This window comes from Mytilus trossulus, chromosome 7, assembly GCF_036588685.1.
Source record: "Mytilus trossulus isolate FHL-02 chromosome 7, PNRI_Mtr1.1.1.hap1, whole genome shotgun sequence".
Classification (NCBI taxonomy): Eukaryota; Metazoa; Mollusca; class Bivalvia; order Mytilida; family Mytilidae; genus Mytilus; species Mytilus trossulus.
Genome location: NC_086379.1, coordinates 63422040 through 63438187, shown reverse-complemented (window position 1 = coordinate 63438187; position 16148 = coordinate 63422040). Strand labels below are relative to the sequence as shown.

The following is a 16148-nucleotide window of genomic DNA, read 5'->3' as shown; positions in this document are numbered from 1 at the left end:
AAAAATGAAAAAAATAAATATAACAAAAATTGTTAAAAAAAAGTGTTTGGAATTTCCCTCTTGGGGTACCATTTTGGGGTATTTCCCTATGAGCGTAGTCCAGGCGATAAGACATTGATATATTAAAGAATTAGAAAGGGAAAATGAACTTAATTAATAACATTTGATAATCAAGGTATATAAATAACCAATTTGAAGACATAAAAGTTTTTAACAATTCATGAAAGTTTGACCATTGTTACTTTACGTTGTCATGGTCGTGACGTGACGTTGTTGATGAAATACAATAAGGAGGCGGGGCTTATAGGTTAGTTGGGGTCATTGACGTATAAAGCTAACGTTTATACGTATAGCTTTATCTGTATAGTAAAATAGCTGATTGCAGTATAATGTTGTTTACAATGTTGGAGGGGTCGAATATGAACATAGACCAAGTTAAGCAACATAGTTTCTTTAAAGCATCTAGTTTCTTTGTGCTTGAAGATATTGATTTGAAATATTCAGTTTTACTTCACTTTTTTGTCATGCTTGAATATATTGATTAGATTGGTACATAGCTTTGTCATGGCATTGGCAAGTTAAAAAGTCAAGTCGAATTTGATGGTTTTGTGCAGAGTTAGTGTTCTTGAAAAAATTTACTCAAATAAAAAAAAGTTCACCTATATTTGATTTGAAATATTCAGTTTCCTCACTTTTTTCTTCATGCTTGAGAATAATGACTTGATATCTCTTATAGAGTTCACACTATGATCAGTAATATGTTATATTTTGACTGTCAAGTTAGCATTTTGTTCCAGTAAAATGAAATGTTTAACCTATAGGGGACTGTATATATAGCCAGGCAATACTCCAAGAATGCTTGTTTTGTAAACTTGACAAAATAGGTATGAATTTAAGCAGAATTTGTCAACGAAAGCTGTACATCAGTGATTTTATCCGCGAAACCCATCAATGGATTGAAACAAACTTTACCTTTTATCTATAGGGTGTCTTCTTTAAAGTTTTTTTTTGCAAAAATGCAATATGGCCACTCGTTTAAAATAGATAATAATTTTGCAGTTTTGGGGCTAATTTCTCAAAATCAATTAAACAATAGTTAAACCAAGATACATAACTCTTTTGGAAATGTGCTTACAAGTATCTGTATATGACTTATTGCACTTAAAAAGTACGATCATTGAAAAAAAATTCAACCCATTAAATGACTTATGGTTTTTGAAAGATAAACAAAATTGGAAAGTCAATATACACGGCAGGGACAGTTTTTCCATTGTTGGCCCGGAATACTGATAAAAAGCTGAATACTCCATTTATAACATTAAATAACTGGAAAGTTGGTTCACCTGTTATATTGTTTTGGAACTTTTGTGATACTCTATGAAAAAAGTACAATGTTCAATCAGATTTCAAAGTTTACTGAACGTGTACATGTCGAGCAGAGTAAAACATCAAAATTACATGATGTGTGTGTTATGAACCAGTTATACACATTTTGTCATTTCTGTCTGTGAGGTCCTTAAAAATTATACAATCGAGGCACTCCTCTCAAAATGAGTTTCAAAAAATATTTTCCTGTTAAAAAAATGTCACCAACACTATTTTCTATGAATTTGCATCACGGAAGCCTTTGATGTTCTCGATAATTCAAACAGTCACATTTCAAGATAACTTTTGTTTTGTAAGATGCACATGAACTCGTCCATAAAAAAATCCTATTGATACAATTCCGTATTTTTCAGAGGCAAGTGCCTATTTAGTAGCTTGCCTGCTTTGTGTACTACAGTTTTGTTGATTTTTCTCCATTTACACGTCATATCAAATTCGAATAACATAAAATAAAGAAGATGTGGTATGATTGCCAATGAGACTTCTACCCGTCAGAGAAATAAAAGTTAACAACTAAAGGAAGGTCAGCGTACGGCCTTCAACAATGTAAGATACCGTAAAGTCGGCCATAAAATGATCCGAAAAGACAAATGTAAAACATAACGGCCTGATTTATGTACACAAATTACAAAACAATTAACGAAAAATAAATATGATATACGACAAAAAACAACAACCACTGAATTTAAGCTCCCGTGACTTTGGATATATGCGCATTATCATTCATATAGTGTTGCGGATGCCTAAACCTCCCCTAGTTTGGGTCAGTGCTCATGATGAACAAGCGCACCATATATACAAACAATAAAAATCAGTTGAAAAAGGTTTATTACTTATTAGATCGATACAAAGCAATTATAAAAACACAGACCTTACGCGGCCGACTATTTTTACATCCCCATAACAAAAAAGACACTAAGTACAGATATGTAATAATAATTATTTCTACCAATAAAAATAATATTCAAAGATTTGATTACACTGTTGAATTGGTAACCTTTTATAAAAGGTTTATTTAAAAGATCGATAAGTTTACCCGGATCGTAACTAATTTTCTGGGCTCAGTAAACAACATTACAAATTACGATGTCACGGTTATCCCGTTTAAAATAAAGAGTTTTCTAAAGGTACAGCTTAGCTGTCAAACCAAATATTTGTATTTTGGCGGCATTTAGTCATGGTTTAAAGTAATTTATTGTAACGAAATGATTTTATCCCTGACTTGAGGTAGATCATAGGAATAAGTATCCCGACACAGAATTTTCTTATACTTTGACAAAATGAAGATTTTACTGTGTGGTTTTCAAAAATATAATAGGAAGGATGAGTCAATGTGCTATTTTCAAGTTTTAAATCATTAGAAATTGCCTAAATTTGCTTAGAATGGTCATGAAAAAACGCATTTTGTGCATAAAAGAAATCTATGAGATAGAATTTAAAAAAAATGTAAAATAGATAGGGTTTTTAAAATGTGTTAAGAAAATTAAAATAAAAAATGGCACCACCGAACTTGTTTTCTTGTTACGAGTAAAAAAAATATCCATTAGGCCTATCAGTCCAGTATAAATTTTTCACTAAAAGAGCTATCTACCCTTAATTGATTTTTATTTGAAAAATGTGATTCTCAAACACAAACGTTTGGTATTTGTTGAAACGTATTTAATAATTCAATAAATCAGCAAGTTTTCTTCATATAAAAACATTCGAACCAATTAAAGTGACTTCTGTCTACAAATTTGCAGATTTGGGAAAATAACTAGACTTATTGTGTAATGCGATAGTATAATCCAAGATGGCGGTATACCATGATTTTAAGGATTTACCAATAATACCTAGATTACGTTCATTGAAATACAAAACGTCATTGCAGACTAGGATAAAGCAATCGAGTTGTGACATATAAACACCATTAGATAGTTCTAACAGTTTAAAGGAACATCGATCTCTACCCAAAAAGAAAAATCGTCCATTTTGTCGTAAATTTATAAGTAGGATTCATGTATAGTTTCCACTATATACAATTAAATACCCAAATCTGAAAAAGGACAACTATTATCGTTTATTGTTGATTGTTTTAAAGGCAGTTCCTTTTTTTAATACTTAAAATCGGTAGTATATCTAAAAATTCTTGATTATCAAACTAAAAATGTCAATACGATAACAATAAGTGTTGTTAAATTTATCAATACCTAGTGAATGAAACGTACATAAATATTGACATGAAAAAAAGATGACAACTACAATCATTTTATCATAACGCCAGTAAGTGTATCTAGCATCATTAGAGAAGAAGACTTTAAATGAGTTGCAGCAAACTGAGACTACTATAACACATGTGTAGTACTATAATACATGTATAGTAGTCTCAGCAGCAAATCATAGTATATTTGCAATCAGATTTTTCAAACAAACATTAAATTGATAGGAAACAAATTGATTCAGAATATGTAAAAGTGTTGAATTAAGAGTTGAAAAGTTAAAAAAAAAATGAAAGCAGAATCAAAAGGACTACCAAAATCACGTAATTTATCTAAAAAAACAAATATTTTTTTACTCTCCACAATAATTGTCATGTGTTTTAATAGAAAAGTTAACGATAAGTTATTTGTTAGTAGTTAAAAAAAATCTCGATTGCATTTAAGGAACTGGTTAAAGGCACTGAAAGAAGTTATTAGAAATATCTTTAATCCCCTGAACCAATTTATTACAACTGTGAAATTTTAAAACTGCCGCCACTGCTATTCAGAAGGAAATATAACATAAAATGAAAGGCACTGAAACAGTTACTAAAGAGGCCCAGATCATACGATATTTTGCTGGTTTTTATTTGTAAAGTTAAGCACAGGTAACTTATACAAATGTAGTTGCATTCGATTGGATGATTGATCAGAAGGCAATTTGTTTCACATAGACATGACACATGAAAATCTCGATTCCTACTCGGTTATTAAAAGTGGTAAACCTCATATCAAGTCAGTTATGATTTTCGAGAATTACTACTCAGTTATCTCTTCGTTTGAAATAGATAATTAGAGTTGTCCCTCTTTGTTCATTTTAGAATGACGGCATGATAAACTGAAAAAGAAGAGTCCACAGAACACATTCACAAAAAAAGAGGACTGAGCACGAGAAACGTATTTGCATCTTTTATTTTATATTTCCTTCTGTATAGCAGTGGCGGCAGTTTAAAAAAAATCCCAGCTGTGACAAATCGGTCAGTTGACTAAAGATATTTTTCATGTTTCATAACCTCAGAGACGTCTCTGATAACCTCATATATCGCTTTGTTGAACAGTTTTTTTTACAGCCGGGATGATATATATATGGATATCATAGATTGGTCAATGCATTTATGGACAAATACAGAGCATTGTGGAAGTATGATTCCACTATGATTCCAACACGAGACTACTATAACACAGTTCCAACAGATTATATAAATAGTATTTTACATCTATTTTCACAATTGTATGTTATTTGTAAAGATAAAAAAGTTTTGGAAGTCCTTTTAATCTGAGACTACTGTGTTATAGTAGTCTCAGTTTTAATTCTCCTTGCATAGTCAACCACATTTTCACAACACAAAAGGGAGGTCGGATCCTCTTAATCCGCCTCTGATAATGGGTAGTTAAACCAGTTATGTGAATTCTAAAAACTCGACTATATACAATATTGCAAAAGTACATACCAGACTCGAAATTAAGTGTAAAATAATTGACATCTGTGTTTTGATGTAGTTGCTATACTGAATAAATGCGATTTTTAATGTTAGTAATTTTAGTGGTGACTTGTCAGGACCGTTGAAATTTCTTTTAATACTTGACCAAACTGGCCGGTACAGATATATGATGATGGATGGACTTTTTCTGTCTCTGTCTGTATCTGTATGTATACGTTGAAGACACCAATTCTGGCTTTTACTTAACGGAAGACGGAGAGACACCTGTTAAGTGGCTTAGTCCAATCTATATCTTGTAGGCTCAATTTTGTAGGAATAAAAAATAAATGCCAAAAACACAAATGTCTATAGTAGCAGTCACATTAACTTTTAACAGTAACACTACGAAAAAGTAAAATCCATAAATGTTCACAATGCTATTAACTTTATTGCTCATCCAATGATGGAAAATCGATTCCGGATAAATATAGAACCAGTCCGGTGGCCATTTTAAATTTATAATTAGCACACAACTGCTTGTTGCAGCAACAAGGAGCCAGGTGAGAATTATAATGATTTGATTTCTTTGTTGTGTTTACGATTGCCAGCATATGTTGTTGACACTCTCAGGATTTTAGCCAGTTTTAAGTGATATGGACATTTGTACAGTTTACCCAGGAAATTATTAAACCTATTAAATATTGACTGAGTCATAAAAAAAATTGTGACTTCTGGACAAATTGCAGGTAAATTATACAAAGATCATTTAAGGTTATTCGTGTTCATGCTAAGTGTGAAAAGCAGTTTATAATTTAAATGAAATTTATTAGGACCATTAGGAAAAATGAGACTGCTATCAGGCATTAGGAAAAATGAGACTGCTATCAGGCCGTCACACTGTGCAATAGTTTTAGGAAATATGATTTAAATTATTTTCATTTATAAGGGAAATATGATAATTTTGTATTGAAATGAAATTTTCTAAAGTCAGAACTCTGACTTTCAAATCCCAATAGGGTGATTATAATATTTACCAGTGGCGGATGTAGAAATTTTCATAAGTGGGGGCTTACTGAATGACCTAAGAGTGGGGAAAGGACCTTTATGAGGACTCTTGGAACGGGTGTTTTTAAGCTCTGGATTTTGGATTGACCCTTTAGGGATCAGGGAATTCTTTTTTCGACTTTTGGGACTTCGGGATAAAACAAACTTTATGTTTTGAAGACTATTTAAGAACATCAAACTTTACTTATAGAAAATTAATAACAAAACTAAGAATTAAATATAGAATAAGGCAGACATTGTAATATTCCTAGAGAGCAGAAATTATGCCTTTAAATATATGTAAAATATTAGAAAACAAAAAACATTTTATATTAGATTGTTAATTAAATTAGGAACAATAACAACTTTTTTGACAATTTGGATTTTATTTTTTCTGTTCAAGATTTGGGGTCCTACATCACAAGGTCATTAGAACTAACCGGCGTTTTGCATTTGCGTCGATCTGCATTTCATTTGCGCCTATTTTTTTTCTTCATTTGCACGGATTATTTTACAGGTAAATTGATTACAGGTGAATGTTTATTTCATTTATCACCAAAGACCTCTTCTGTTAGCCATTTGTAAAAATGTTATAAATTGTCAAACAATTTCGATAGCAATTTACCTATGTCTTTTGATTTGTCTTAATACTCTATGCTCAGCCTAACGGACTGGATTTTCCTCCACTAGTGTTAAGCCAGATGAAAACGACAACAATCTATTCTTTATTGTGGAAAAGCATCCATAGTTGTGTTATGCATTGCTTGTTCTAAGTCAATATGCATAACCTCAGCCACAAAGGACAGTTGTTTTTGATGGCAGAGATACCAAATTATTTTCCACATTACTTCATAACACAAGTATATTATATACTTGTGTCATGAAGTTATCTGGAAAATAATTTGGTATCTCACTATATAACTGATGAAAGTATTTTGGACAGAACTTAAAAGCTCCATCTATAAATATTGCTGACATAATATCATTGCAAAGACATTCAAGATTGGATGCGCAGAACAAATTAGTTTCTCGATCATTTGCACTGACCCTTCGATATGAATAACCAGTATTTACTCATCTTCCTATGTTAAACCGTGAATGCAATATACATGGAAGAAAATAAAAAATTGGTGCTAATGAAAAAATGAAATTTTAAAAATCGGCGCAAATGTTATATGCCCCTGAAGACAGGGGACACTGGAATATTTACTGTTAATGAATGAATGTGTATACATGTATATATTATATATGTGAATTTGAATTTGAGTTATATTAAAGTTTAGTAGAAACTTACTTTTAAAAAACAGTTTGCATAAATTCTGCTGCCTTAATAGACTCATAACCCTCCCATTAGCCTCATTTGAGCTAAGTGAAGTTATGATATGATAGCTGTGGGATGCATGTATCCATGCAACTTTTGTACAAGTAAGTACAGCTAGAAGCCTATTATGAAATATTTTGATGAGTCTATCCGTACTGGAGACAATACCAATAAACATTGGATTCTTTAATAGTCAGTTACTCCCAGATGAAATTTCAAATCCAAAATTTTTCTATAGGCAACTTTAAGTGTTCCCTTTGGATTTTTTTTTTTTAATTTATAAAGACATCAAAGAAATGATTGGAAGTATTTTTTATAATCCCATTGTCATACCTTTTTATTACTCAGAATTTTTATCTTTTCAATAATCATGATAATATTGTAAATGTAAAACAGTCTGATTGAAACCATCCCCCACTATCCACTTGCGTTTGTACAAAGGCAAGTTGATAGTGGGGGCTGGTTTTAATCAGACTGAATGTATAAAAGCATTGCAATAACTTGAAAATACAGTGTAACCTGTGTTAACTGACACACTTGGGGACTAGAAAAAAATGTCAGATTAAGCAGGATGTCAGATTACTCAAGTTTTTCTGCAAGGATAGCCATATTTTGGGACCAGAAAAATGTGTGGGTAAAAGTATAATGTTGGAATACTCAGGTGTAGGACTAGGCAGGTTACACTGTATCATTAAACACCATCAGCACTCTTATCTATAGCATGACAGTCAGTCTTTATTGGTGTATGAAGCATGAGTAACTGAAGAGTACCATAGACAGTCAGTCTTTATTGGTGTATGAAGCATGAGTAACTGAAGAGTACCATAGACAGTCAGTCTTTATTGGTGTATGAAGCATGAGTAACTGAAGAGTACCATAGACAGTCAGTCTTTATTGGTGTATGAAGCATGAGTAACTGAAGAGTACCATAGACAGTCAGTCTTTATTGGTGTATGAAGCATGAGTAACCGAAGAGTACCATAGACAGTCAGTCTTTATTGGTGTATGAAGCATGAGTAACTGAAAAGTACCATAGACAGTCAGTCTTTATTGGTGTATGAAGCATGAGTAACTGAAGAGTACCATCATTTTTTACCATAGACAGTCAGTCTTTATTGGTGTATGAAGCATGAGTAACTGAATAGTACCATAGACAGTCAGTAGGAACTGGCAATCATAGTAAATCAAGATCAGAGTCCAATAATTGATCTTTTATTTTAAACTTATAACATTTGTTTACAGTTTTTCCTGAAATTAGTTTAGTTAATTTTGCATATTTGTTATTTGCCCAACAATAGCATTAATAAAAGTACATAATGATTTCTGAAAATACAGGATGCTTTTTATTTGATTTACCAGAATGTGACAATGACATGATTTTTGTAAAAAAAAATAGTTTACCATTAAATTTCTTAGAATATAAATTTCAATTTTCCCAGTAGAAATTCTTAAAAATCGCATGTACCAAAACTTTGAAACCCTACATGTATTAACCTCATTGTTATGAAAATTTAGAACTTCATTTGTTGACAACACATATATATATACAGATCATATATACAGATGGTTTCATTGATTTATCAGTTATAAGTACATACACCTTATTTTCAGAACTTACTTGTATTCTTTGATACAGTCTTTTATGCCCTCTCTGTACTGGAGGGTGCATTTAAAAGTGTATCATCAGTCTACATTTGTCATGTAAGAAAATTGGTTTCTCTTTCTTTGTTTTTGTTTGCCTAAACTGAATGTTATTAAACTTAAACACAATGCTTAATACCACAAAACAGAGATCAAGTTTGAAATTGGGTGGTGTCACTTTTATCATTCTTCAGTTATGCCCCTTCATAAATGGAAACATTGCTTAATCTGCCATTTCAATTCTCTATTAAACTTAATCTTAATTTAGAAGATAAAAACTATAGGAAACCATACAGCTTCAACAATCAGCAAAACTCATACCACATATTATACTTTACAAGACCCAAAAATGATTATAAATGTGAAGCAATTCAACAATGATTCAAGCAAGAAAACTAACAGTCTGATTTATGTACAAAACAAATGAAATACAAATATGACATACAGCAAAACAAAGCAACAAACAAAAACCTCTCAAAAACAGGCTCCTGGCTTGGTTCGTGCGCATACACTACAGAATGTTGCAGGGTTTAACATGGCATCAATTGCTCCCCTGAACATGGGACAGTGGTCATTGGTGTTACAATACAACATAAAGAACAAACTATATATATAATTTGTTATGGGTTTAACTTATCAGATAGATACAAAGCACAGAAAAACTACCATAAACATATAAGACACAAGATACAGATCAGAAAGTACTCACTGGATACTGAAAGCTACTTACAAGCCAATAACAAGTTATAATAGTGCCTTCGTTCTGCTTGATGTACCCTTGGTTTTTAACCGGATTTTTGTGACAAAAATGTCGGTTATTGATTTTGGGGATGTACAGCGGTCGGTTGGTCGGTCGGGCGGGCGACAATCAAATGTTTTGTCCGTGCATTAACTCATGAACCGTTCAACCAAAGCTTTTAAAATTTTAATATGTTGTTACTGACAACTAAATGAAGGTCAAGTTCAATAATGGCGATTTTGACTTTTACCGTTCAGGAGTTATAGTTGAAAGATTGAAAAATGGTGTTTCCAGTCGTGTCTGTGCATTTACCCATGAACTAGCTGTCCTACCAAAGCTTCCCAAATTTGAATATGTTGTAATTGATGACAAAATGGAGGTCATCAAGTTCAATAATGACTATTTTTGACTTTTACCGTTCAGGAGTTATGGTTCTTGAAAGATTGAAAAATGGTGTTTCCAGTCGTGTCCGTGCATTTTCTCATGAACCATTTTACCAAAGCTTTTCAAATTTTAATATGTGGTTACTGATGACAAAATAGAGGTCAAGTTAAATAATGACGATTTTGACTTTTACCGTTCAGGAGTTATGGTTCTTGAAAGATCATAAAATGGCGTTTCCAGTCATGTCTGTGCATTTACCCATGAACTGTTCTACCAAGGCTTTCCAAATTTTAATATGTTGTTACTGATGACAAAATGGAGGTCAAGTTCAATAATGACGACTTTGACTTTTACCGTTCATGAGTTATGGTTCTTGAAAGATTGAAAAATGGTGTTTCCAGTTGTGTCGTGCATTTTCTCATGAACCATTTAAACAAAGCTTCCCAAATTTAATATGTTGTTACTGATGACAAAATAGAGGTCAAGTTCAATAATGACGACTTTGACTTTTACCGTTCAGTAGTTATGGTTCTTAAAAGATCGTAAAATGGCGTTTCCATTTGCATTTACTCATGAACCATTCAATCTAAGCTTTTCAAATTTCAATATATTGATACTGATGACAAAATGGAGGTCAAATTTGATATTGACTATTTTCACTTTCACCAATCATCAGTAATTGTTCTTGTGATATTGCCAGACACAAATAAATGTTAATAAATCTGGTTTGCTGTCGTTGTGACTGCCTCTTGTTTTTCTTCAATCAACATTTAAAGTAGGGGTTATTGGAGTTAATTGTAAAAGTAACTGCATTAACTTGACACATGTCCATAACCTTCTCAGGAACCTAGTTGTTCATTCTGTTGGTATTAGGGCACTTTCAGATCTTTATGCATCTGAAATACTAAAATACCCGTATAATAAATAATGTAAGATCAAATCCATTGTTAAATCATTTTATATAGAACCAGGGATAGAATGATATGAGAATTCTATGTAACACCTGGAAATAACAAGGAAAATTGTGGGCCTTTAATGTTTTCAGGGGCAGGTCCAGCCATTTTTAAAAGGGGGATTCCAAACCCAGGAGAAAAGGGGGAGTCCCCCCCCCCACTGGATATTCCTTTGGTATTTTGATTGATTGTTGGTTGTTTAACGGTTTTGAGAGTTTGCCTATATGTTCTGGTTGTCCAATGGTTATATTTAATTCAGGTTCCACTGGATAATCAGAATAATAATTCTGTTGAAAATAATTTGATGTTGTGTTATTTTTCTTCCAAGACTCCTATGTAAGTGTAAACTGAATTGCTTAATGTGGTAGTTTAAGAGTTTATTATGGTAAATCAGAATTTAGCTTTAGTTCTATAAAATGAATTAGGATTGTTTCCTGTTGATTTAGTATTGGAGCCTAGAGACTAATTCCTTCACAACAGTATGCATTTGACAGTTGATGAAGAGTTCATTGATATTTCAACACTTTGAGAATGGCATGTAATTAACAATTGATTTTCTTCTAGCCTTTACTATGATGTATTATCTTAATCTGTGTTAGATATGTTATAATCCAAATACACCATTAAAGATAAATTGATCAGTTTTATTTTACCCTGGGCTTATGTTCAATACTTCATGATAAATCATAATTTGCATATTTTAAAAATGGTTGTGCATCAAGCTATCATGCATCTTTAAAATTCTTCTTCCAATTGTCTTAATTAAGATTCATGACTTCATTAAAAATTCAAACAAACGTCATTAGTATCTTTGACAAATCCATTAAAATAAATTAAACCAAACTGAAATGTTTCTTGAAAAACTTAATTACATTTTAGTTCTTTAGCATGTTTAGGAGTACTTTGCATAGTTTAAGTTAATTAAGAATCCATTTAGATATTCAATTTGATAAACCTGATGGTCTGAGATTAAGATTCATTTATAAAGATTGCAAAGATAAGACGTTTTTTTGGGGGGTTTCAAAGAATTGCAGTATTTTGATGTAAGTAGCCACAGACCACCATTATTTACCACTTGATAGAAAAACAAAGGATAGGGGGTATCCATCCATGACATAAGATGAGTATGGCAAAAAAAACCACTGAAAAAGCAAAGGAACAGTGCTTTTATAGCTGTTCTTCATCTCAAAGCCACAGTGGCATGCTTTAACACAAAATATTTTTTTTTAACCTCACTACAAGTTTAAGACTGCCCCTAGCACCTAGTTCTCTATATTCTCTATTTAATTCTTAATCAATGGAAGAACAAAAAATAATACACCAACTGGCAATCAAAACCAAAAAGTTGAAGAATAGCAGACAACACAATTAACAGTCAACATAACACTTTCAGAAAGATTAAGAAACAAAAACCCTACCAAAAACTTGGTAAACTCAGGTGCTCTTGACGGGAAAGCAGTTTCTGCTCCGGTAGTGGAACCTGTCTTGTTACTCATTGTAATTAAAAATTATATGACTAGTTGCCTTATTCATAAGGAATGTAACACTCAAGGAAAAAAGGATGACCAGTTGCACATATAACAGATATTTAATAATTGTTAACAAAATCATGATGGCTTCCTCAATACTTTTGTAGAGATGACTTGAATTTATCTGTTTTGAACCTTTGGTTCAATATTTAGCTTCCTTATGTTCATGATATGCAGCAACCACCTATCAACTATTCAAAAACAAAATATTTGTATTGGCCATGCATATGTCACAAAGTTGGACTAGGTCTTCAATTCACAAGGTACGAAGAAGACCTAGGGTGTATTTTTAAACAAGAACTATCTTTAAAAAAGATATCCGACATATTTAAATTTGAGTATATGTTTAAAACTATCATTTCGATTTACCATTTAAATAAAGTTTTCTCTGTTTGTGTTCAGTATTCTCTGTCGTTGATCTTTCTGTTTACATTCACCCAAACCCCGCGGAAATCTCACATGTGAAGGTGCGTCCTAAAAGTCATGTACGTTCGTACAACAAAGTTTACATTGAAAATTATATAATTGTCCCTTATAAACAGCTGTCATGGATGCAAAGAACTATTGGAGAAACAATTATTTTAATAAAAATATAAATCTTTGTTAGATCTAGTTCAAATATTTATAGCTTTTCACTTGCTTTCCATCACGATATAATTAACAAGACTTTTTTTCAAACACAACCAAATCACCCACCATGACAGCAATTTGTCCAATCACAGAAAGGATTTTCGAGCAAGTGTATTCTGTTGCCATAGTTAAGAGTCCTTAAGTTCAAAGAGCACAAATTCGAAACTATACCAACTACGTCGGAAAAATCTTGTAGATTCAACGCTATGTTAAGATTTCAACTTTAAAACAATTAAACACCTAACTTTGTAAATCTTTTTTGTCCAATTGCAATAAACAGGTATTAGGTCCTCTATGTCAAACTGTAACTGTTATAAACAATTTTAACCATTATATAAATACTTGTATACATACAGATATTGTTAAATGTTTGCAGTTCTGCCATAGACATATAGATTATTACCGATTGTGAATTGATATGTAAGTGTACATTAGGGAATTGTTATTCAGTATATTATGTAAATTGTTTTGTCTGTATTTCAGATGATACTGTTATCATGTCTGCAGCAAGATTTATCATAGTGACTATTGTAGTGTTGTGTTGTCTGTCTGTTGTCCTCTCCAGGCCACATGAAAAGGTAAGATCTATACAAGATCTTTTAATGTTATACATGTAATTTATTGATTTAACAAAGTCAAGTGCAGTAAATTCTTTTTTTATGCCACCACCACAGCAGAGAGGGCATTAAGTCTGATTATGCCCCCACTGCCCGGAGGGGGCATTATGTGCTACCCAAGTGCTTTGTGGTGGACATGGTCATTAATATTAATTACATAATTGGTTCAGCAATGTCTTGCAATTTCTTGCAATGTCTTGGAAGAAATGAAAAAGCAGTGCAGATCAATTATTTTTAAAAGAGTTATGCCCCTTTTAAACATTAATTATATGGAAAATTGTATTGTTAGCAATTTCATGTGTACAATGCTTGCCTTTCTGTAACATGTCATAAGGGTGCTTTTGTAAGAGTCTTATATTTAAGCAAAGTCCTTGTAGCTCATTTAGGTCACCAAGACCTTGAGTTCGGCTGTCATTACCATAGTTTATGATGTTTCCCTCAGCTTGATCAGTTTTAATTAAGATTTAGCAAGTATCAGCCAACTGATCAATTATCATCTATAAATTATCTTTCATATTGTCATTTTGAATACAAAAAATTGGCAGATTGTAAATTATCAATAGCTGTCTTAGAATCTTTTCAAACCTTAAAGTGTGAAATTTCCAGATGAAGATTTTTTTAGTTGAAGATTTGCTATAAAATCTATTGCATATTGTTTTCCAACATTTTAAAAATTTTCCATTTTGCTGTTACACAACAAAAGTTAAAGAATAGTTATACCACCACTCTAGGTTTGGGTGCTATATTGCAATCAACTTGTCAATCTTTTCATCTGCAAAATGTTTTGTTTTTACTTTTTCGCAGGTTCTGCTGTATCAAATGACTTCATATTTGGTCAGCAGATTAACCCTGATTTCTTGTAATGTGCAAGCACTTATAAGGATGATCTGTCAACATATTCTGCTTGTTTTACTGTAATTTGAATTATAAATGTGTGTGTGTGTGTGTGGGAGGGTGCTTAGCATGACAACCCTTGCAACCTTTTGTTTCAATCCACATTCAAATGATACTAATATGAAACCAATTAATCAGCTGAATATTATTCAGTTATCTTGGGCTATCTTAATTGCTGATAAACTATAGTGTGCTTAAACCCTGTGCAATTTCTAGCTGGACATTGTATTGGCATCTGTCTATTGCTCAACATGTCATTTGGTCATTTGGTTGCTGCACATCTTATTGACATTTACCCCATATTTCCATTCTTTCATAATGAGGCAAAGTTCATAAAGACCAGATGTGTAGCTGGCTACATGTTATATAAAGTAATTCATTTCTCATATCTATTTACTGTGTTATTGCAATGGGACAGGTTGACTTGCAAAAAAAAATAAATACCTTGACAAAGAGGAAATGATTCTGTGGAAAGGTTTCATTTCTTTTGCAATAAGTGAAATTATGGATGTAGTCTCCATCTGCTGCTAAAGATGATTTTCTTTTTTTTCACAGCTAGTCTTTGTTCAGGAAGATGTCTAGGAAATACTGACATACTATTCACAGATAGTAATTTTAATCAACAAATTTCATGAATCTTATCTTTTTCTGGTGACTAGTGTTAAATATGGGTTGTATATTCTCTGATTATACCTTTTTTCTTGTGGAAGTTGTTCCTACAAAAGGAAGACATATAATCATTGCTAATAGCAGTTTATGATAGATATAATTGGTAGTTTATCTTTATGGTTAGGAATAGGAAATTGATGCCTAAACCTGATTTATATAACATGGTGTTTATTAAGTCATTATGCCAGGTTTTTTTCTATTGTCAAGTTTCAGACACAGACTAATTGTCACAATGAACAAAAGAAGAGTACTAGGATATTAATTTGAAGTGAACAATTCATAGATATAGGAAGATGTGGTGTGAGGGCCAATGAGACAACTCTCCATCCAAATAACAATTTTAAAAAAGTAAACCATTATAGGTCAATGTACGGCTTTCAACATGGAGCCTTGGCTCACACCGAATAACAAGCTATAAAGGGCCCCAAAATTACTATAAAATATGCACATATTACAGAGCAAACACTATTGCTATTCAGTACTTCAACATATGAGCAGCATCAGATAGAAATTGGCAAAATAAATATAAATACATCTGTTATCTTATTTCTGGTGGAAAAAATCTCTTATGTATTTGTTTAAAAATTGAGTAGTTATAAGAACCCTACAAAACTGTTCTGAAATCAATCAAAGTTAGGGACCACATCAAAAGATCGATGTAGGATAAAAAACTTAAATCAAAT

General features: G+C 32.0%; 1 protein-coding gene across 1 annotated transcript in view; it reads left to right on the top strand.

Annotated features, from left to right (window-relative positions):
- The first annotated feature begins 5442 nt into the window (after nt 1–5442).
- The window catches only part of LOC134725529 (uncharacterized), a 61281-nt gene continuing 50575 nt past the window's right edge, over nt 5443–16148 (top strand). The window contains exons 1-2 of the mRNA XM_063589427.1: nt 5443–5604; nt 13769–13863. Coding sequence (XP_063445497.1) covers nt 13783–13863 — 81 coding nt within the window. The 5' untranslated portion in view covers nt 5443–5604; nt 13769–13782. The remainder of the gene's footprint in view (nt 5605–13768; nt 13864–16148) is intronic.